Below are 23,222 nucleotides of genomic sequence, written 5' to 3'. Positions count from 1 at the left end.
AGGTAGGCAGGGCACTGTGTGTGGGCTTAATCCTAGAGAGGTTTGTTAATGTAAGGGATGTCTTACTTGCAAACGGTTAGGGTTTAAACGTTTTATTGGTGGCTCAGTCAGAATCCTGCATTTTTAGGGGGTTTTCCGTTATGGTGGTTAACGGAATATTTTCTGTTTATGTGTCTTACACTTGAGACTGGCCCGTGTTCCTATAGGGACGTCATAGGGGGCGAGCTCCTCCACAGACGCAGCGCATGCTTTTTGGCGCTCTTTTTTTCTTCTTGTTCCAACTACAAGGAGATTCTACACTGTGTCCTATTACTCGCTTGGCCCGTTTGCTCCAGAGACATCCGAATCAAATCATTGGTCTAAAGGAGGTCAAGTAGGCGCTGAAGCATAGTGCTGTGGTGTAGGGGTGCCTAAGGGGGTTTGTAAATTTTTGGGGGGGATCTGCAGTAATTTCCGTTGTAACATAATTGCGGGCAATGTTTTTCTAACTTGACAGGAATCTTAAAGAGACAGTTCAGTTTTATTGAAATTAAGTGTGTGTGCATTCATTCATTGCAATAACTAATAACTTTGTTTGAATGCCCAAGTGGAACCACCATTGCCTGTTTCTAGTTTGTGTGTAGAAATAACTTTATTGTACAAAGATAGATTGTTTGATTCTAAGCCACCATTCTCTCAAGTGGATGTTGTCAACGCTATGCCACAGCCCTCGCCACATGTGTCCCAAACTGTGCCATCGTCTCATGCAGTGCTCTCAGCTTCCTCACTATCTCCTGGTGGGGTATTTCTGAAAGCTGAAAAATTGCAGCCCAGGTTTCCTCAGTGGTAACTGAGGCGCTAGAGGCCATCCCTATGTTGCAAGGGAGGCGTAACAATGAAGATTTTGGATTTAGACAGTAAGGTATCTTATCCAACTCAGGCTATCCAGGTTGCTCCTTCCCATAAGTCGGAAGAGTAGGATACTTTGGTAGCCTCCGAGGTTGAAATCTCTGATTCGGATAGTGTAATTCCTTCTTCTGATGCTGAAGTGGTTTCCTTCAGATTCAAGCTTGAGCACCTCCGTATTTTGCTAAAGGAGGTTTTAGCTTGGATGACTGATACGCCTATCGTTGTCAACCATAAAAAAATCTAGTAAATTAGATACTTTGATGTTCCCTCTCCTGGGGAGCTGTTTGCAGTGCCAGACAGTGCCACAGAGATTATTACCCGGGAGTGGGAGAGACCAGGAATTCCTTTTTCCCCTTCCCCTATCTTTAGAAAGATGTTCCCGGTCGCAGACTTCATCAAGGAGTCATGGCAGATGGTCCCAAAGGTGGAAGGGGCGATTTCTACTTTGGCTAAAAGAACTACTATCCCTATAGAGGATAGTTGCTCTTTCAAGGATCCTATGGATAAAAAGCTAGAGGCTTTTTAAAGAAGATGTATTCTTAACAGGGGTTACCAAAGGCAACCAGCGATGTGCATTGCTACAGTAACCAGTGCGGCAGAATATTGGTTTGATGCTTTGAGTCCTTGCAAGCTGAAACCTCTTTGCAGGAGATTCAAAATAGGATAAAGACTCTAAAGTTAGCCAATTCCTTTATTACTGATGCTTCTTTGAAGGTCATTAAGTTGGGGGTTAAAATATCTGGCTTTGCAATCTTAGCATGTAGAGCGTTATGGCTTAAATCTTGGTCTGCTGATGTTTCTTCTAAATCTAAGCTTTTGGCAATCCCTTACAAGGGAAAGACCTTGTTCGGGCCGGCTTTGGCAGAAATTCTGTCCGATATCACAGGTGGTAAAGGATCTTATCTGCCTCAAGACAAGAAGAACAAATTGAAGGGACGTCAAAATAATTTTCGTTCTTTTCTTAACTTCAGAGGTATACCTTCCCCTACCTCTACCAAGCAGGATCAATCCAAACCCTCTTGGAAGCCTGGTCTGTCTTGATACAGGGGGAAGCAATCCAAGAAGCCTGCAGCCGACTAAGTCAGCATGGAGGGTTTGCCCCTGATCCGTGATCAGATAAAGTGGGGGGCAGACTCACTCAGATTGCACAAGCTTGGAAACAAGATGTCCCAGACCCGTGGGCAGTGGACATAGTTTCCAAGGGGTAAAAGTTAAAGTTCAAATCCTTTCCTCCCAGGGGCAGGTTCCACCTCTCAAGATTATCTGTAGATCAGATTAAAAAAAAAAAAAAAAAGAGAGGCGTTCTTGAAATGTGTACAGAACCTTTCCCTTCTGGGAGAGATAGTGCCTGTTCAGTCAGAAATAGGGTTTCGGGGTTTTACTCAAACCCGTTTGTAGTTCCCAAAAAAGGAGGGAACTTTCAGGCCTATTCTAGATCTAAAGCTACTAAACAAATTCCTCAGAGTGCCGTCCTTCAAGATGGAGACTAGCCGCTCCATTCTTCCTCTGATTCAAGTAGGTCAATTAACGACTACCATAGACCTTAAAGATGCGTACCTGCACGTTCCCATTCACAGGGATCATCACAAATATCTGAGGTTTGCCTATCTAGACAAACTTTTTCAATTTGTAGCGCTTCCATTTGGCCTTGCCACAGCTCCCAGAATTTTCTTAAAGGTCCTGGGAGCTCTATTGGTATTAATTCGGTCTCTGGGAATTGCAGTGGAGCCTTATCTGGATGACATTCTGGTTCAGGCGCCATCCTTTCAACTAGCAGAATCTCATCTTGTTGGCATTTCTTCGTTCCCACGGTTGAAAGATCAATTTGTAGAAAATGTATCTTGTCCCGACAAGAGTGACCTTCTTAGGAACCATTATAGATTCTCTATGAAAATATTTCTGACGGTCAGAAGAGCCAAAATTCTGTCCACTTGCCCGCCCCTACAGTCGGCGACTTGACCATCAGTGGCCCAATGCATGGAGGTAATGGGGTTGATGAAGGCTTCCATGGACATAGTTCCGTTTGCTCGGTTCCATTTGAGACCTCTGCAGCTATACACGCTTGTTCAGTGGAACGGGATTATTCAGATCTATTTTAGAGAATAGTCCTGGATTAATCTACAAGGGACTCCCTACCGTGGTGGATGTCCCAGAGGACGTGTTTCCAGAGACCGTCTTAGGTAATTGTGACCACGGATGCCAGCTTGCTGGGTTGGGGAGCAGTCTGGGACTCTAAGGCGCAGGGACGTTAGTCTCAGGAGGAATCTGCTCTCCCCATAAACATTCTGGAGTTGAGAGCGATCTTCAATGCCTTGATGGCTTGGCCTCAGCTTGGTCCATCAGGTTCCAGACAGACAACATAACCTTAGTGGCCTACATCAACCACCAAGGGGGAACCAGAGTTCCTTAGCCATGAAGGAGGTGGCACGGATCATTCAGAGGGCGGAGGCTCACAATTGTTGTCTGCCATCCACATTCCAGGAGTGGACAATTGGGAAGCGGATTTCCTGTACAGACAGACTTTTCATCCTGGGGAGTGGGAGCTCCATCTGGAAGTGTTTTCCAGGTTATCAAATGGGGATTACCAGAATTGGATCCGATAGCGTCTCGTCAGAACTTCAAGCTCCCAAAGTACGGCTCGAGGTCGAGAGATACTCAAGCCTTTCTGATAGATGCTCTGGCAGTTCCTTGGAACTTTAGGTTAGCATCTCTTTCCTCTGTTTGCTCTCCTTCCGCGAGTCATCACTTGGATCATGGAGGAGAAAGCATCAGTGATTCTAATAGCTCCTGCGTGGCTTTGCAGGATCTGGTAAGCAGATCTAGTAGAGATGTCCTCTCTGCCTCCATGGAGACTACCTGTGAGGAAGGACCTTCTGCTTCAGGGCCCTTTCCTTCATCCAAATCTCACTTCTCTGAAGCTGACTGTTTGGAGATTGAATGCTTGATTTTAGCTAAGCCCGGGGTTTCAGAATTGGTCATTGAGACCACGATTTAGGCTTGTAAGGCTGTCACTAGAATAATTTACCATAAGATATGGCGTAAATATCTTTTTTGGTGCGAGTCTAAAGGATACTCTTGGAGTAAGATCAGGATCCCTAGGATCTTGTCTTTTCTCCAGGAAGGCCTTGAGAAGAGGTTATCTGTCAGTACACTCAAGGGTCCAATTTCTGCTCTATCCATTTTGCTGCACAAGCGTCTGGCAGATGTGCCAGATGTACAATCATTTTGTCAGGCCCTGGTCAGAATCAGGCCTGTGTTTAAATCAGTTGCTCCACCTTGGAGCCTTAACCATGTTCTTAAAGTTTTACAACAGGCTCAGTTTGAGCCTATGCATTCCATAGAAATTAAGTTATCTTGGAAGCTTTTGTTTCTTACTGCTATTTCTTCTGCTTGGAGGGTTTCCGAACTATCAACTTTGCAGTGTGATTCTCATTACCTCATATTTCATTCAGATAAGGCAGTTCTCCGTACCAAGTTTGGTTTTCTTCCTAAGGTTGTTTTGGACAAACAATCAATCAGGAAATTGCTGTTCCTTCTCTCTGTCCTAATCCTTCTCATAAAGAACGTTTGTTGCACAACTTAGACGTTGTGCAAGCTCTTAAATTCTATCTGCAGGCTATTGTTGGTTTGTTTTTCTGGTAAACGTAAGGGTCAGAAAGCTACTGCCACTTCTCTTTCTCTCTGGTTGATAAGTATTATTAGTTTGGCTTATGAGACTGCTGGACAGCAGCCTCCTGAGAGAATTATAGCTCATTCCACTAGGGCGGTGTCTTCTTCTTGGGCCTTCAAGAATGAGGCCTCTGTAGAACTGATTTGTAAGGCTGCAACTTGGTCTTCGTTGCACACTTTCTAAATTCCATAAAATTTGATACTTTTGCCTCGGCTGAGGCTTCTTTTGGGAGAAAGGTTCTGCAACCTGTGGTGCCTTCTCTTTAGGTTTCCTGTCTTGCCCTCCATTATCTGTGTCCTCTAGCTTGGGTATTGATTCCCAACAGTAATTGCTGATCCGTGGACACTGTGTCTTAAGAAATAAAACAAAATTTATGCTTACCTGATAAATTTATTTCTTGACACCGAGTCCACTGCCCTCCCTGTTTTAAGACTTTTTTTATATATATATATAATATATATATATATATAATATATATATATATATAATATATATATATATAATATATAATATATATATATATATATAATTAATATATATATATATATAAAATATATAATATATATATAAAATATATATATATATATATATATATATATATATATATATATATATATATATATATATATATATATATATATATATATATATATATATATATATATATATATATATATATATATATATATATATATATATATATATATATAAACCCCAGGCACCTCTGCGCCTTGTGTTACTTCCTCTCTCTCTCCTTTTTCCTTCGGTCGAATGACTGGGGGTTGTGGGAAGGGAATACTTAAAAGCTTTGCTGATCTGTGGACTCACCGTGTCAAGAAAGAAATACAATTTATCAGGTAAGCATACATTTCGTTTTTCAGGATATACACCAAATAGTTTTATTGCCAAGATTACTCTCTCTATTCATTTACATTATTTTGTAAAACAGTTTTAAAATATATAGATCTATATCTCTATATCTATTTTATAGCACACCCAGAAAGTGAAACCGCAATAACAAATATTTACCCTGTTTACGAACATCTTCTACTGCTGCAACAAGCTCTTCTTTGAGGAACTGACTTTCCTTCGCAATCTTGTCTCCTTTCTCTAAGAAATTTTGGGTTGCTTGTTCAACAGATGCAGCCAAAACATGAGCTTTCTTAGAACGGCCTTTCTTCTTATTGGACGGGCCTTTGTTACTTGAGTTTACCAAGGTTGTCACCTAGATAAAAACAAAAAGCACACTTCAAATTACCAGAGTGTAGCAGTTTAACAAAATAGTATTTTAAAAGAGACAGTAAACATTGTGCTGAAATATGTAGAAGGATAGCCATACAGCACATAAAAAAAAAAAAAGTTAGTTAAATAATAGCTTTATACCTCCAAACGTTTACTCACTCTTCATATAGGTGCTTCAGCTCATAGGTGCCGATAGTGGAAGCACCCTACATTTAGCTGAACAGCAATATAGTACACTCTGTGATAAGACAGCAGGTCCATTGATGCAGTTTTAAAAAAAATAAAAGATTACGCTATAGTTTAATTTCTCACTCAAAACATAGAAACTCCTAGTTTTAATGGTCTGCTAATGGAAACGTATCCTGTGTGTTACTTCCCCCACCGAGAGAAGTAATTACTACACCATCTCTCATTCAACAATGTTTTATTTTTAGTTTTTTAAGGGGGGAGCACAGTGCTCTTACAGGAACAGAAGTAGTCTTCTATATAAGCATTGTATGGTATAAACTCAATAAGCAAACATATTGCAAAAGGTCTGCAAACAAAACACGTGTTTTAAAACCAACTGTTTTGTTGGCAACATTTCCTTGGTTTTGCAACCAAACAGCAAACCCTTATTTCCTGCTAAGGACAATTAAAAAATAAAAATAAAAGACAGTAAGCAAAGTTTAGATTTTAAAATAAAATGTTTATACAACTTTACAATAAATAAAAAGAGAGAAGCGTTCAACCTGGGAACGAACAATAGCATAATAGCTTGTTCTATGGCTAGTTACCACCCAAGAAGCAGCCTCTTTTTGCTCAACATGTGCCTTTCACAGAAAATAACTTATCAGTCTGACCCTGACTTCACATGACACATGTTGAGCAAATAGAGGCTGCTTCTTGGGTGGTAACTAGCCATAGAACAAGCTATTATGCTATAGTTCGTTCTCAGGTTGAGAGCTTCTCTCTTTTTATTTATGCAAGTTATGAGACTTAGGGAAGTCTCCTTAAGTGTGATGCGGGAATCCAGACGTGGACCTGTTGCTCAGTGTGCCTAGAAGGATATGGCTGCACCTCACTGACTATGCCCACAATAGGCCGAAACGTACGTCTCTGGTTTTGCCGTTTCTCTCGTTCAGCGAGGGATTGCCTGGTATTTCGGGGCTGGACAGTACTGTGAAGTCAGGATCAGACTGGTATGCTTCAGGAAAGTTCTTCTCACATGCTGAGCAAAAAGAGGCTGCTTCTTGGGTGGTAACTAGTCATAGAACAAGACTATTATGCTATTGTTCGTTCTCAGGTTGAGCGCGTCTCTCATTTTATTTATGCAAACTTTACAATAAAGTTATCCCCTTTTCATAAAAGTTAGCTGTTAAAAATGTGTGGATTTTCTAATTCTCTGAACTTTAATTGCACACACAATGACTAACCCCTGCTACACTACCTGACTTTAGCAGATAACTGCAAAACAATGCACTTCATAGGAAAAATTATGATCATAGCTAGCCATGTTGTCTGCAGACAAGACCATCTGCCTACTGAAAAACCGATGCAAACAAGATGCTAATTTGTTTTAAAACATTTAGGACTTTACAGTACCTTAAAGGGACAGTGTAAATAAATTTTCATGTAACTGCATGTATGCACTACTATAAAGAAGAATATGTAGGTAGGTAGTGATACAACAAGGATATCCGATTTCCCTACAAGTTTAACTCATTTTGATGGGTTTGTGGTTTCAAAAAACAAAACCCTACAGGAGCTGTGTCTCATTCATTTTATAGCCTGCAGCTGGTATAACAAGTCACAGAAAACACATTGAAGGGACAGTCTAGGCCAAAATAAACTTTCATAATTCAGATAGAGCATGTAATTTTAAACAATTTTCCAATTTACTTTTATCACCAATTTTGCTTTGTTCTCTTGGTATTCTTAGTTGAAAGCTTAAACTAGGAGTTTCATATGCTAATTTCTTAGACCTTGAAGGCCACCTCTTTTCAGATTGCATTTTAACAGTTTTTCACCACTAGAGGGTGTTAGTTCACGTATTTCATATAGATAACACTGTGCTTGTGCACGTGAAGTTATCTGGGAGCAGGCACTGATTGGCGAGCCTGCAAGTCTGTCAAAATAACTGAAAAAGGGGCAGATTGCAGAGGCTTAGATACAAGATAATCACAGAGGTTAAAAGTATATTTTTATAACTGTGTTGGTTATGCAAAACTGGGGAATGGGTAATAAAGGGATTATCTATCTTTTAAAACAATAACAATTCTGGTGTAGACTGTCCCTTTAAAAGGGATACTAAGCCCTATTTTTTCTTTCACGATTCAGATAGAGCATGCAATTTTAAGCAATTTTCTAATTTACTCCTATTCATTTTTCTTCATTCTCTTGCTATCTTTATTTACAAAAGCAGGAATCTAAGATAAGGAGCCACCAATCAGCAAGCGCTACCCAGGTTCTGAACCAAAAATAGGCCGGCTCCTAAGCTTACATTCTTGCTTATCAAATAAAGATGGCAAGAGAACAAAGAATATGAGTAAATTAGTAAGTTGCTTAAAAAAATTGCATGCTCTATCTGAATCATGAAATAAAAATTGAGTTTAGTATCCCTTTAATGTAAAAACTAATTTACAGTACGTAGTCACTTTAACAAAACATTTATATCAAGGACCTATGAAGTAGGACCAAACCTTATGCCGTAAGAAGAGTATAAATCCTTTCACACAAGCTCTGAACTGTTCACAGTGGGATAAAGAATAAAAACATCTAGTGTCATGGACAGCAGGTATAAATCAGCTCAATTACTGTACTTTGTACTCTGCTCTAGAACTTCTCATTTATATCTGGGACCATGGAAGACATTTAAATTTATCCTGATGTTCCAGAAACTGCTCTTGAAATCATTTTAATACAGTGTGTGTGTGTGTGTGTGTGTGTGTGTGTGTGTATGTGGGGGGGGGGAGATCATGCATTATGAGACTTTAAGGGTACACTATCTGCACCAGAGTGCATCTCATAAAATGTAATGACTCAAGAGATGGCTGACCATATAATTATGGATCCCCCACAACATTTAACATATGGTATGTACTTTCCTAAATAACTATTTTGTCAGACTTGCAAAAGGAGTCACCCTCCCCAGCAAGAGTAATGAGAGTATTTCCAATGAGCATTATAAAAAGGTAATACACTACTATGTTAGATTAAATAAAAACTTAAAGGGTTGAAAGCTAAGCCTAGGAGGTTCATATGCTCATTTCTTAGACCTTGAAGGCCGCCTCTAATCTGAAAGCATTTTGACAGTTTTTCACCACTAGAGGGCATTAGTTCATATGTTTCATATAGATAACATTGAGCTCAGGCACGTGAAGCTCTTAGGAGTCAGAAATGATTGGCTAAAAAACAGAATTTATGTTTACCTGATAAATTACTTTCTCCAACGGTGTGTCCGGTCCACGGCGTCATCCTTACTTGTGGGGATATTCTCTTGCCCAACAGGAAATGGCAAAGAGCCCAGCAAAGCTGGTCACATGATCCCTCCTAGGCTCCGCCTACCCCAGTCATTCGACCGACGTTAAGGAGGAATATTTGCATAGGAGAAACCATATGAAACCGTGGTGACTGTAGTTAAAGAAAATAAATTATCAGACCTGATTAAAAAACCAGGGCGGGCCGTGGACCGGACACACCGTTGGAGAAAGTAATTTATCAGGTAAACATAAATTCTGTTTTCTCCAACATAGGTGTGTCCGGTCCATGGCGTCATCCTTACTTGTGGGAACCAATACCAAAGCTTTAGGACACGGATGATGGGAGGGAGCAAATCAGGTCACCTAGATGGAAGGCACCACGGCTTGCAAAACCTTTCTCCCAAAAATAGCCTCAGAAGAAGCAAAAGTATCAAACTTGTAAAATTTGGTAAAAGTGTGCAGTGAAGACCAAGTCGCTGCCCTACATATCTGATCAACAGAAGCCTCGTTCTTGAAGGCCCATGTGGAAGCCACAGCCCTAGTGGAATGAGCTGTGATTCTTTCGGGAGGCTGCCGTCCGGCAGTCTCGTAAGCCAATCTGATGATGCTTTTAATCCAAAAAGAGAGAGAGGTAGAAGTTGCTTTTTGACCTCTCCTTTTACCGGAATAAACAACAAACAAGGAAGATGTTTGTCTAAAATCCTTTGTAGCATCTAAATAGAATTTTAGAGCGCGAACAACATCCAAATTGTGCAACAAACGTTCCTTCTTCGAAACTGGTTTCGGACACAGAGAAGGTACGATAATCTCCTGGTTAATGTTTTTGTTAGAAACAACTTTTGGAAGAAAACCAGGTTTAGTACGTAAAACCACCTTATCTGCATGGAACACCAGATAAGGAGGAGAACACTGCAGAGCAGATAATTCTGAAACTCTTCTAGCAGAAGAAATTGCAACCAAAAACAAAACTTTCCAAGATAATAACTTAATATCAACGGAATGTAAGGGTTCAAACGGAACCCCCTGAAGAACTGAAAGAACTAAGTTGAGACTCCAAGGAGGAGTCAAAGGTTTGTAAACAGGCTTGATTCTAACCAGAGCCTGAACAAAGGCTTGAACATCTGGCACAGCTGCCAGCTTTTTATGAAGTAACACAGACAAGGCAGAAATCTGTCCCTTCAGGGAACTTGCAGATAATCCCTTTTCCAATCCTTCTTGAAGGAAGGATAGAATCTTAGGAATCTTAACCTTGTCCCAAGGGAATCCTTTAGATTCACACCAACAGATATATTTTTTCCAAATTTTGTGGTAAATCTTTCTAGTTACAGGCTTTCTGGCCTGAACAAGAGTATCGATAACAGAATCTGAGAACCCTCGCTTCGATAAGATCAAGCGTTCAATCTCCAAGCAGTCAGCTGGAGTGAGACCAGATTCGGATGTTCGAACGGACCTTGAACAAGAAGGTCTCGTCTCAAAGGTAGCTTCCATGGTGGAGCCGATGACATATTCACCAGATCTGCATACCAAGTCCTGCGTGGCCACGCAGGAGCTATCAAGATCACCGACGCCCTTTCCTGATTGATCCTGGCTACCAGCCTGGGGATGAGAGGAAACGGCGGGAATACATAAGCTAGTTTGAAGGTCCAAGGTGCTACTAGTGCATCCACTAGAGCCGCCTTGGGATCCCTGGATCTGGACCCGTAGCAAGGAACTTTGAAGTTCTGACGAGAGGCCATCAGATCCATGTCTGGAATGCCCCACAGTTGAGTGACTTGGGCAAAGATTTCCGGATGGAGTTCCCACTCCCCCGGATGCAATGTCTGACGACTCAGAAAATCCGCTTCCCAATTTTCCACTCCTGGGATGTGGATAGCAGACAGGTGGCAGGAGTGAGACTTTGCCCATAGAATGATTTTGGTCACTTCTTCCATCGCCAGGGAACTCCTTGTTCCCCCCTGATGGTTGATGTACGCAACAGTTGTCATGTTGTCTGATTGAAACCGTATGAACTTGGCCCTCGCTAGCTGAGGCCAAGCCTTGAGAGCATTGAATATCGCTCTCAGTTCCAGAATATTTATCGGTAGAAGAGATTCTTCCCGAGACCAAAGACCCTGAGCTTTCAGGGATCCCCAGACCGCGCCCCAGCCCATCAGACTGGCGTCGGTCGTGACAATGACCCACTCTGGTCTGCGGAAGGTCATCCCTTGTGACAGGTTGTCCAGGGACAGCCACCAACGGAGTGAGTCTCTGGTCCTCTGATTTACTTGTATCCTCGGAGACAAGTTTGTATAGTCCCCATTCCACTGACTGAGCATGCACAGTTGTAATGGTCTTAGATGAATGCGCGCAAAAGGAACTATGTCCATTGCCGCTACCATCAAACCTATCACTTCCATGCACTGCGCTATGGAAGGAAGAGGAACGGAATGAAGTATCCGACAAGAGTCTAGAAGTTTTGTTTTTCTGGCCTCTGTCAGAAAAATCCTCATTTCTAAGGAGTCTATTATTGTCCCCAAGAAGGGAACCCTTGTTGACGGAGATAGAGAACTCTTTTCCACGTTCACTTTCCATCCGTGAGATCTGAGAAAGGCCAGGACAATGTCCGTGTGAGCCTTTGCTTGAGGAAGGGACGACGCTTGAATCAGAATGTCGTCCAAGTAAGGTACTACAGCAATGCCCCTTGGTCTTAGCACAGCTAGAAGGGACCCTAGTACCTTTGTGAAAATCCTTGGAGCAGTGGCTAATCCGAAAGGAAGCGCCACGAACTGGTAATGCTTGTCCAGGAATGCGAACCTCAGGAACCGATGATGTTCCTTGTGGATAGGAATATGTAGATACGCATCCTTTAAATCCACCGTGGTCATGAATTGACCTTCCTGGATGGAAGGAAGAATTGTTCGAATGGTTTCCATTTTGAACGATGGAACCTTGAGAAACTTGTTTAAGATCTTGAGATCTAAGATTGGTCTGAACGTTCCCTCTTTTTTGGGAACTATGAACAGATTGGAGTAGAACCCCATCCCTTGTTCTCCTAATGGAACAGGATGAATCACTCCCATTTTTAACAGGTCTTCTACACAACGTAAGAATGCCTGTCTTTTTATGTGGTCTGAAGACAACTGAGACCTGTGGAACCTCCCCCTTGGGGGAAGCCCCTTGAATTCCAGAAGATAACCTTGGGAGACTATTTCTAGCGCCCAAGGATCCAGAACATCTCTTGCCCAAGCCCGAGCGAAGAGAGAGAGTCTGCCCCCCACCAGATCCGGTCCCGGATCGGGGGCCAACATTTCATGCTGTCTTGGTAGCAGTGGCAGGTTTCTTGGCCTGCTTTCCCTTGTTCCAGCCTTGCATTGGTCTCCAAGCTGGCTTGGCTTGAGAAGTATTACCCTCTTGCTTAGAGGACGTAGCACTTTGGGCTGGTCCGTTTCTACGAAAGGGACGAAAATTAGGTTTATTTTTGGCCTTGAAAGGCCGATCCTGAGGAAGGGCATGGCCCTTACCCCCAGTGATATCAGAGATAATCTCTTTCAAGTCAGGGCCAAACAGCGTTTTCCCCTTGAAAGGAATGTTAAGTAGCTTGTTCTTGGAAGACGCATCAGCTGACCAAGATTTCAACCAAAGCGCTCTGCGCGCCACAATAGCAAACCCAGAATTCTTAGCCGCTAACCTAGCCAATTGCAAAGTGGCGTCTAGGGTGAAAGAATTAGCCAATTTGAGAGCATTGATTCTGTCCATAATCTCCTCATAAAGAGGAGAATCACTATCGACCGCCTTTACCAGCTCATCAAACCAGAAACACGCGGCTGTAGCGACAGGGACAATGCATGAGATTGGTTGTAGAAGGTAACCCTGCTGAACAAACATCCTTTTAAGTAAACCTTCTAATTTTTTATCCATAGGATCTTTGAAAGCACAACTATCTTCTATGGGTATAGTGGTGCGTTTGTTTAAAGTGGAAACCGCTCCCTCGACCTTGGGGACTGTCTGCCATAAGTCCTTTCTGGGATCGACCATAGGAAACAATTTTTTAAATATGGGGGGAGGGACGAAAGGAATACCGGGCCTTTCCCATTCTTTATTTACAATGTCCGCCACCCGCTTGGGTATAGGAAAAGCTTCTGGGAGCCCCGGGACCTCTAGGAACTTGTCCATTTTACATAGTTTCTCTGGGATGACCAACTTGTCACAATCATCCAGAGTGGATAATACCTCCTTAAGCAGAATGCGGAGATGTTCCAACTTAAATTTAAACGTAATCACATCAGGTTCAGCTTGTTGAGAAATGTTCCCTGAATCAGTAATTTCTCCCTCAGACAAAACCTCCCTGGCCCCATCAGACTGGTTTAGGGGCCCTTCAGAACCATTATTATCAGCGTCGTCATGCTCTTCAGTATCTAAAACAGAGCAGTCGCGCTTACGCTGATAAGTGTGCATTTTGGCTAAAATGTTTTTGACAGAATTATCCATTACAGCCGTTAATTGTTGCATAGTAAGGAGTATTGGCGCGCTAGATGTACTAGGGGCCTCCTGAGTGGGCAAGACTCGTGTAGACGAAGGAGGGAATGATGCAGTACCATGCTTACTCCCCTCACTTGAGGAATCATCTTGGGCATCATTGTCATTGTCACATAAATCACATTTATTTAAATGAGAAGGAACTCTGGCTTCCCCACATTCAGAACACAGTCTATCTGGTAGTTCAGACATGTTAAACAGGCATAAACTTGATAACAAAGTACAAAAAACGTTTTAAAATAAAACCGTTACTGTCACTTTAAATTTTAAACTGAACACACTTTATTACTGCAATTGCGAAAAAATATGAAGGAATTGTTCAAAATTCACCAAAATTTCACCACAGTGTCTTAAAGCCTTAAAAGTATTGCACCCCAAATTTGGAAGCTTTAACCCTTAAAATAACGGAACCGGAGCCGTTCTTAACTTTAACCCCTTTACAGTCCCTGGTGTCTGCTTTGCTGAGACCCAACCAAGCCCAAAGGGGAATACGATACCAAATGACGCCTTCAGAAAGTCTTTTCTATGTATCAGAGCTCCTCACACATGCGACTGCATGTCATGCCTCTCAAAAACAAGTGCGCAACACCGGCGCGAAAATGAGGCTCTGCCTATGATTTGGGAAAGCCCCTAAAGAGAAAGGTGTCTAAAAAAGTGCCTGCCGATATAAACTTATCAAAATACCCAGATTAAATGATTCCTCAAGGCTAAATATGTGTTAATAATGAATCGATTTAGCCCAGAAAAAGTCTACAGTCTTAATAAGCCCTTGTGAAGCCCTTATTTACAATCTTAATAAACATGGCTTACCGGATCCCATAGGGAAAATGACAGCTTCCAGCATTACATCGTCTTGTTAGAATGTGTCATACCTCAAGCAGCAAGAGACTGCTCACTGTTCCCCCAACTGAAGTTAATTCCTCTCAACAGTCCTGTGTGGAACAGCCATGGATTTTAGTAACGGTTGCTAAAATCATTTTCCTCATACAAACAGAAATCTTCATCTCTTTTCTGTTTCTGAGTAAATAGTACATACCAGCACTATTTTAAAATAACAAACTCTTGATTGAATAATAAAAACTACAGTTAAACACTAAAAAACTCTAAGCCATCTCCGTGGAGATGTTGCCTGTACAACGGCAAAGAGAATGACTGGGGTAGGCGGAGCCTAGGAGGGATCATGTGACCAGCTTTGCTGGGCTCTTTGCCATTTCCTGTTGGGGAAGAGAATATCCCCACAAGTAAGGATGACGCCGTGGACCGGACACACCTATGTTGGAGAAATGCAAGTCTGTCATAAGAATTGAAATAAGGGGGCAGTTTGCAGAGGCTTAGATACAAGGTAATTGCAGAGGTAAAAAGTATTTATATAACCGTGTTGGTTATGCAAAACTGTAGAATGGGTAATAAAGGGATTATCTACCTTTTAAAAAAAAAACAATTCTGGTGTTGACTGTCCCTTTAAGGGGAAGGTAAATGTCAGGAAAAATCAGGAGATCGCTGCCAGCCAGAGTGCTCCTTTACTGTAATTTAACATCTGTTAATACTTTCATTATTTATTGTGTGTATATATATATATAAAAATAAAATTTAGTTCAGGAATACTGCATATTTTCTACTTCTCAGAATTAGAAAGGCACCCTGCTGACTTAAACAGAATTTATGTTTACCTGATAAATTTCTTTCTCCTACGGTGTGTCCGGTCCACGGCTTCATCCTTACTTGTGGGATATTCTCATTCCCTACAGGAAATGGCAAAGAGAGCACACAGCAAAGCTGTCCATATAGCCCCCCCTCTGGCTCTGCCCCCCAGTCATTCGACCGACGGTTAGGAGAAAAAGAAGAAACCATAAGGTGCCGTGGTGACTGTAGTGTACAAAAAACAAAAATTTTAAACCCGACTAAAAGCCAGGGCGGGCCGAGGACCGGACACACCATAGGAGAAAGAAATTTATCAGGTAAGCATAAATTCTGTTTTCTCCTACATTGGTGTGTCCGGTCCACGGCTTCATCCTTACTTGTGGGAACCAATACCAAAGCTTTAGGACACGGATGAAGGGAGGGAGCAAGTCAGGTAACCTAAACGGAAGGCACCACTGCTTGCAAAACCTTTCTCCCAAAAATAGCCTCCGAAGAAGCATAAGTATCGAATTTGTAAAATTTGGCAAATGTATGCAGAGAAGACCAAGGCGCTGCCTTACAGATCTGTTCAACAGAAGCCTCATTCTTGAAGGCCCATGTGGAAGCCACAGCCCTAGTAGAGTGAGCTGTAATTCGTTCAGGAGGCTGCCGTCCGGCAGTCTCATAAGCTAATCGGATGATGCTTTTTAGCCAAAAGGAAAGAGGTAGCAGTAGCTTTCTGACCTCTCCTCTTACCAGAATAGACGACAAACAATGATGATGTCTGTCTGAAATCCTTTGTTGCTTCTAAATAGAATTTTAAAGCACGAACCACATCTAGGTTATGTAACAAACGTTCCTTCTTCGAAACTGGATTCGGACACAGAGAAGGAACAACTATTTCCTGGTTAATATTCCTGTTGGAAACCACCTTTGGAAGAAAACCAGGCTTAGTCCGTAAAACTACCTTATCTGTATGAAAAACCAGATAGGGTGAAGTACACTGCAAAGCAGACAATCAGAAACTCTTCTAGCAGAAGAAATAGCAACCAAAAAACAGAACTTTCCAAGATAGTAACTTAATATCTATGGAATGTAAAGGTTCAAACGGAACCCCTTGAAGAACTGAAATAACTAAGTTTAGACTCCATGGAGGAGTCATAGGTCTGTAGACAGGCTTGATTCTGACGAACGCCTGTACAGACGTTTGTGCAACAAGACAGACAGAGCAGATATCTGTCCTTTTAGAGAACTAGCTGACAGACCTTTCTCCAAACCCTCTTGGAGAATGGAAAGTATCCTTGAAATCCTAATTTTACTCCATGAGTAACCCTTGGATTCGCACCAACAGATATATTTTTGCCATATCTTATGGTAAATTTTCCTGGTCACAGGTTTTCTGGCCTGAACCAGAGTATCTATAACAGATTCCGAAAACCCATGCTTAGATAGAATCAAGCGTTCAATTTCCAAGCAGTCAGTTGCAGAGAAACTAGATTTGGATGTTCGAATGGACCTTGTACTAGAAGGTCCTGTCTCAAAGGTAGCTTCCATGGTGGGGCCGATGACATTTTCACCAGGTCTGCATACCAAGTCCTGCGTGGCCATGCAGGAGCTATTAGAATCACCGAAGCCTTCTCCTGTTTGATCCTGGCTACTAGCCTGGGAAGGAGAGGAAACGGTGGAAACGCATAAGCTAGATTGAACGACCAAGGCGCCACTAATGCATCTACTAGTGTCGCCTTGGGATACCTGGATCTGGACCCGTAGCGTGGAACCTTGGAGTTCTGACGAGACGCCATCAGATCCATATCTGGAATGCCCCATAGTTGAGTTAACTGGGCAAAGACCTCCGGGTGAAGTTCCCACTCCCCCGGATGGAAAGTCTGACGACTCAAATAATCCGCCTCCCAGTTGTCTACTCCTGGGATGTGAATTGCAGATAGATGGCAAGAGTGATCCTCCGCCCATTTGATGATCTTGGATACCTCTCTCATCGCCAGGGAACTCTTTGTCCCTCCCTGATGATTGATGTACGCTACAGTCATGTTGTCCGATTGAAATCTTATGAATTTGGCCTTCGCTAGTTGAGGCCATGCCTGGAGCGCATTGAATATCGCTCTCAGTTCCAAAATGTTTATCGGGAGGAGAGACTCTTCCCGAGACCATAGACCCTGAGCTTTCAGGGAGTCCCAGACCGCGCCCCAGCCTAAGAGACTGGCGTCGGTCGTGACAATGATCCACTCTGGCCTGCGGAAACTCATTCCCTGAGACAGGTGATCCTGAGCCAACCACCAGAGGAGTGAGTCTCTGGTTTTCTGGTCCATTTGAATCTGGGGAGACAAGTCTGCATAATCCCCATTCCACTGTTTGAGCATGCACAGTTGCAATGGTCTTAAATGAATTCGAGCAAAAGGAACCATGTCCATTGCCGCAACCATTAGCCCTATTACCTCCATGCACTGAGCTATGGAGGGCTGAGGAATAGATTGAAGAACTCGACAAGCGTTCAGAAGCTTTAACTTCCTGACCTCTGTCAGAAAGATCTTCATTTCTAAAGAGTCTATTATTGTTCCCAGAAAGGGAAGCCTTGTGGACGGGGACAGGGAACTTTTTTCTATGTTCACCTTCCACCCGTGAGATCTGAGAAAGGCTAAAACAATGTCTGTATGAGCCCTTGCTTTGGAAAGGGACGACGCTTGTATTAGAATGTCGTCTAGGTAAGGTGCTACTGCAATGCCCCTCGGCCTTAGCGCCGCTAGAAGGGACCCTAGCACCTTTGTGAAAATTCTGGGAGCAGTGGCTAAACCGAACGGAAGAGCCACGAACTGGTAATGCTTGTCCAGAAAGGGGAACCTCAGGAACTGATGGTGATCTTTGTGGATAGGAATATGCAGGTACGCATCCTTTAAGTCCACGGTAGTCATGTATTGACCCTCCTGGATCGTTAGTAAGATTGTCCAAATGGTTTCCATTTTGAATGATGGAACTCTGAGGAATTTGTTTAGAATTTTTAAGTCCAGAATTGGCCTGAAAGTTCCTTCTTTTTTGGGAACTACAAACAGGTTTGAGTAAAAACCCAGTCCTTGCTCCGCTGTTGGAACTGGGTGTATCACTCCCATCTTAATAGGTCTTCTACGCAACGTAAGAATGCCTGTCTCTTTATCTGGTCTAAAGACAAGCGAGACATGTGGAACCTTCCCCTTGGAGGAAGTTCCTTGAACTCTAGAAGATACTCCTGAGAAACAATTTCTAGTGCCCAGGGGTCCGGAACATCTCTTGCCCAAGCCTGAGCAAAGAGAGAAAGTCTGCCCCCTACTAGATCCGGTCCCGGATCGGGGGCTACCCCTTCATGCTGTCTTGGTAGCAGCAGCAGGCTTTCTGGCCTGTTTTCCCTTGTTCCAGCCTTGCAATGGTTTCCATGCTGGTTTAGGCTGGGAAGTGTTACCCTCTTGTCTAGAGGCTGCAGAGTTAGAAGCCGGTCCGTTCCTGAAATTGCAAAAGGAACGAAAATTAGACTTATTTTTTGCTTTGAAAGGCCTATCCTGTGGAAGGGCATGGCCCTTTCCCCCAGTGATGTCTGAAATAATCTCTTTCAATTCTGGCCCGAAAAGGGTCTTACCCTTGAAAGGAATATTAAGCAATTTTGTTTTGGACGACACATCCGCCAACCAAGATTTTAGCCAAAGCGCCCTGCGCGCCACTATTGCAAAACCTAAATTTTTCGCCGCTAATTTAGCCAATTGAAAAGCGGCATCCAAAATAAAGGAATTAGCCAACTTTAGTGCGTGAATTCTGTCCATGACCTCATCAGTCTCCTTTTGGAGCGAATTTTCTAGTTCATCGAACCAAAAAGACGCCGCCGTGGTGACAGGAATAATGCACGAAATTGGTTGAAGAAGGAAACCTTGCTGAACAAAAATCTTCTTAAGCAATCCTTCCAATTTTTTATCCATAGGATCTTTGAAAGCGCAACTGTCCTCTATAGGAATAGTTGTGCGCTTAGCCAACGTTGAAACTGCCCCCTCTACCTTAGGGACCGTTTGCCATGCATCCCTTCTGGGGTCGACAATGGGGAACATTTTCTTAAATATAGGAGGGGGAACAAAAGGTACACCTGGCTTCTCCCATTCCTTAGTCACTATGTCCGCCACCCTCTTGGGTATCGGAAAGGCATCACCGTGCACTGGGACCTCTAAGAATTTGTCCATTTTGCATAACTTCTCAGGAATCACCAAACTGTCACAATCATCAAGAGTAGCTAGAACCTCTTTAAGCAGAGCGCGGAGATGTTCTAGCATAAATTTAAATGCCACGATATCAGGTTCTGCCTGCTGAGAAACTTTTCCTGAGTCAGAAATTTCTCCCTCAGACAGACCCTCTCTCACTGCCAACTAAGATTGATGTGAGGGCATAACAGATAAATTATCTTCTGCGCCTACTTGCTCATCCTCTGTATTTAAAACTGAGCAATCACGCTTTCTAGGAAATGCTGGCAGTTTGGATAAAAGAGCTGCTAGAGAATTATCCATTACTGCTGTTAATTGCTGCATAGTAACAAGCATTGGTGCGCTAGATGTACTAGGTATCGCCTGCGCGGGCAAAGCTGGTATTGACACAGAAGGAGAGGATGATGAACTATCCCCACTACCTTCATTTAAAGAATCATCTTGGGCAACATTATTAACTGTGACAGTACTGTCCTTAATCTGTTTGGACGCCATGGCACAATTTGCACATACATTTAATGGGGGAACCACCTTGGCCTCCATACACACAGAACATAGGCTATCTGAAGGTACAGACATGTTAAACAGACTTAGGCAGGCTTGTAATGCAATAAAAACAATTTTAAACAAAACCGTTACTGTCTCTTTAAATAATAAAAAGGGCACACTTTATTTCTGAATGATAGAAAAAAGTCAAAGAAAACAGAATTTATGTTTACCTGATAAATTACTTTCTCCAACGGTGTGTCCGGTCCACGGCGTCATCCTTACTTGTGGGATATTCTCTTCCCCAACAGGAAATGGCAAAGAGCCCAGCAAAGCTGGTCACATGATCCCTCCTAGGCTCCGCCTACCCCAGTCATTCGACCGACGTTAAGGAGGAATATTTGCATAGGAGAAACCATATGTTACCGTGGTGACTGTAGTTAAAGAAAATAAATTATCAGACCTGATTAAAAAAACCAGGGCGGGCCGTGGACCGGACACACCGTTGGAGAAAGTAATTTATCAGGTAAACATAAATTCTGTTTTCTCCAACATAGGTGTGTCCGGTCCACGGCGTCATCCTTACTTGTGGGAACCAATACCAAAGCTTTAGGACACGGATGAAGGGAGGGAGCAAATCAGGTCACCTAAATGGAAGGCACCACGGCTTGCAAAACCTTTCTCCCAAAAATAGCCTCAGAAGAAGCAAAAGTATCAAATTTGTAAAATTTAGAAAAAGTGTGCAGTGAAGACCAAGTCGCTGCCTTACATATCTGATCAACAGAAGCCTCGTTCTTGAAGGCCCATGTGGAAGCCACAGCCCTAGTGGAGTGAGCTGTGATTCTTTCAGGAGGCTGCCGTCCGGCAGTCTCATAAGCCAATCGGATAATGCTTTTAATCCAGAAGGAGAGAGAGGTAGAAGTTGCTTTTTGACCTCTCCGTTTACCAGAATAAACAACAAACAAAGACAAAGTTTGTCTGAAATCCTTAGTAGCTGCTAAGTAAAATTTGAGAGCACGAACTACATCCAAGTTGTGCAACAAACGTTCCTTCTTTGAAACTGGATTAGGACACAAAGAAGGCACAACTATCTCCTGGTTAATGTTTTTGTTAGAAACAACTTTTGGAAGAAAACCAGGTTTAGTACGCAAAACCACCTTATCTGCATGGAACTCCAGATAAGGAGAAGAACACTGCGGAGCAGATAATTCTGAAACTCTTCTAGCAGAAGAAATTGCAACCAAAAACAAAACTTTCCAAGATAATAACTTAATATCAACGGAATGTAAGGGTTCAAACGGAACCCCCTGAAGAACTGAAAGAACTAGGTTGAGACTCCAAGGAGGAGTCAAAATTTTGTAAACAGGCTTGATTCTAACCAGAGCCTGAACAAAGGCTAGAACATCTGGCACAGCTGCCAGCTTTTTGTGAAGTAACACAGACAAGGCAGAAATCTGTCCCATCAAGGAACTTGCAGATAATCCTTTTTCCAATCCTTCTCGAAGGAAGGATAGACTCTTAGGAATCTTAACCTTGTCCCAAGGGAATCCTGCAGATTCACACCAACAGATATACCAAATTATGTGGTAATTTTTCTGGTTACAGGCTTTCAGGCCTGAACAAGAGTATTAATAACAGAATCTGAGAACCCTCGCTTTGATAAGATCAAGCGTTCAATCTCCAAGCAGTCAGCTGGAGTGGGTCGAACGGACCTAGAACAAGAAGGTCTCGTCTCAAAGGTAGCTTCCATGGTGGAGCCGATGACATATTCACCAGATCTGCATACCAAGTCCTGCGTGGCCACGCAGGAGCTATCAAAATCACCGACGCCCTCTCCTGATTGATCCTGGCTACCAGCCTGGGGATGAGAGGAAACGGCGGGAACACATAAGCTAGTTTGAAGGTCCAAGGTGCTACTAGTGCATCCACTAGAGCCGCCTTGGGATCCCTGGATCTGTACCCGTAGTAAGGAACTCTGAAGTTCTGACGAGAGGCCATCAGATCCATGTCTGGAATGCCCCACGGTTGAGTGACTTGGGCAAAGATTTCCGGATGGAGTTCCCACTCCCCCGGATGCAATGTCTGACGACTCAGAAAATCCGCTTCCCAATTTTCCACTCCTGGGATGTGGATAGCAGACAGGTGGCAGGAGTGAGACTCCGCCCATAGAATGATTTTGGTCACTTCTTCCATCGCTAGGGAACTCCTTGTTCCCCCCTGATGGTTGATGTATGAACTTGGCCCTCGCTAGCTGAGGCCAAGCTTTGAGAGCATTGAATATCGCTCTCAGTTCCAGAATATTTATCGGTAGAAGAGATTCTACCCGAGACCAAAGACCCTGAGCTTTCAGGGATCCCCAGACCGCGCCCCAGCCCATCAGACTGGCGTCGGTCGTGACAATGACCCACTCTGGTCTGCGGAAGGTCATCCCTTGTGACAGGTTGTCCAGGGACAGCCCCCAACGGAATGAGTCTCTGGTCCTCTGATTTACTTGTATCTTCGGAGACAAGTCTGAATAGTCCCCATTCCACTGACTGAGCATGAACAGTTGTAATGGTCTTAGATGAATGCGCACAAAAGGAACTATGTCCATTGCCGCTACCATCAAACCTATCACTTCCATGCACTGCGCTATGGAAGGAAGAGGAACGGAATGAAGTATCCGACAAGAGTCTAGAAGTTTTGTTTTTCTGGCTTCTGTCAGAAAAATCCTCATTTCTAAGGAGTCTATTATAGTTCCCAAGAAGGGAACCCTCGTTGACGGAGATAGAGAACTCTTTTCCACGTTCACTTTCCATCCGTGAGATCTGAGAAAGGCCAGGACAATGTCCGTGTGAGCCTTTACTTGAGGAAGGGACGACGCTCGATCAGAATGTCGTCCAAGTAAGGTACTACAGCAATGCCCCTTGGTCTTAGCACCGCCAGAAGGGACCCTAGTACCTATGAGAAAATCCTAGGAGCAGTGGCTAATCCGAAAGAAAACGCCACGAACTGGAAATGCTTGTCCAGGAATGCAAACCTTAGGAACCGATGATGTTCCTTGTGGATAGGAATATGTAGATACGCATCCTTGAAATCCACCTTGGTCATGAATTGACCTTCCTGGATGGA

The 23,222-nt window shown here is 43.0% G+C and overlaps 1 protein-coding gene across 2 annotated transcripts in view; it reads right to left on the bottom strand.

The window, feature by feature from the left end:
- CTNNA1 (catenin alpha 1) overlaps positions 1-23,222 on the bottom strand; it is a 177,369-nt gene that overhangs the window by 84,873 nt on the left and 69,274 nt on the right. For both annotated transcript variants that reach the window (XM_053718551.1, XM_053718552.1), the window contains one exon: positions 5,588-5,783. In XM_053718551.1, the coding sequence (XP_053574526.1) occupies positions 5,588-5,783 (196 nt within the window). The remainder of the gene's footprint in view (positions 1-5,587; positions 5,784-23,222) is intronic.

Source organism: Bombina bombina, chromosome 6 (assembly GCF_027579735.1).
Source record: "Bombina bombina isolate aBomBom1 chromosome 6, aBomBom1.pri, whole genome shotgun sequence".
In the NCBI taxonomy this organism is placed as follows: Eukaryota; Metazoa; Chordata; class Amphibia; order Anura; family Bombinatoridae; genus Bombina; species Bombina bombina.
Note: the sequence above shows the minus strand (reverse complement) of the source record. Positions and strands in the feature narration are given on the sequence as shown.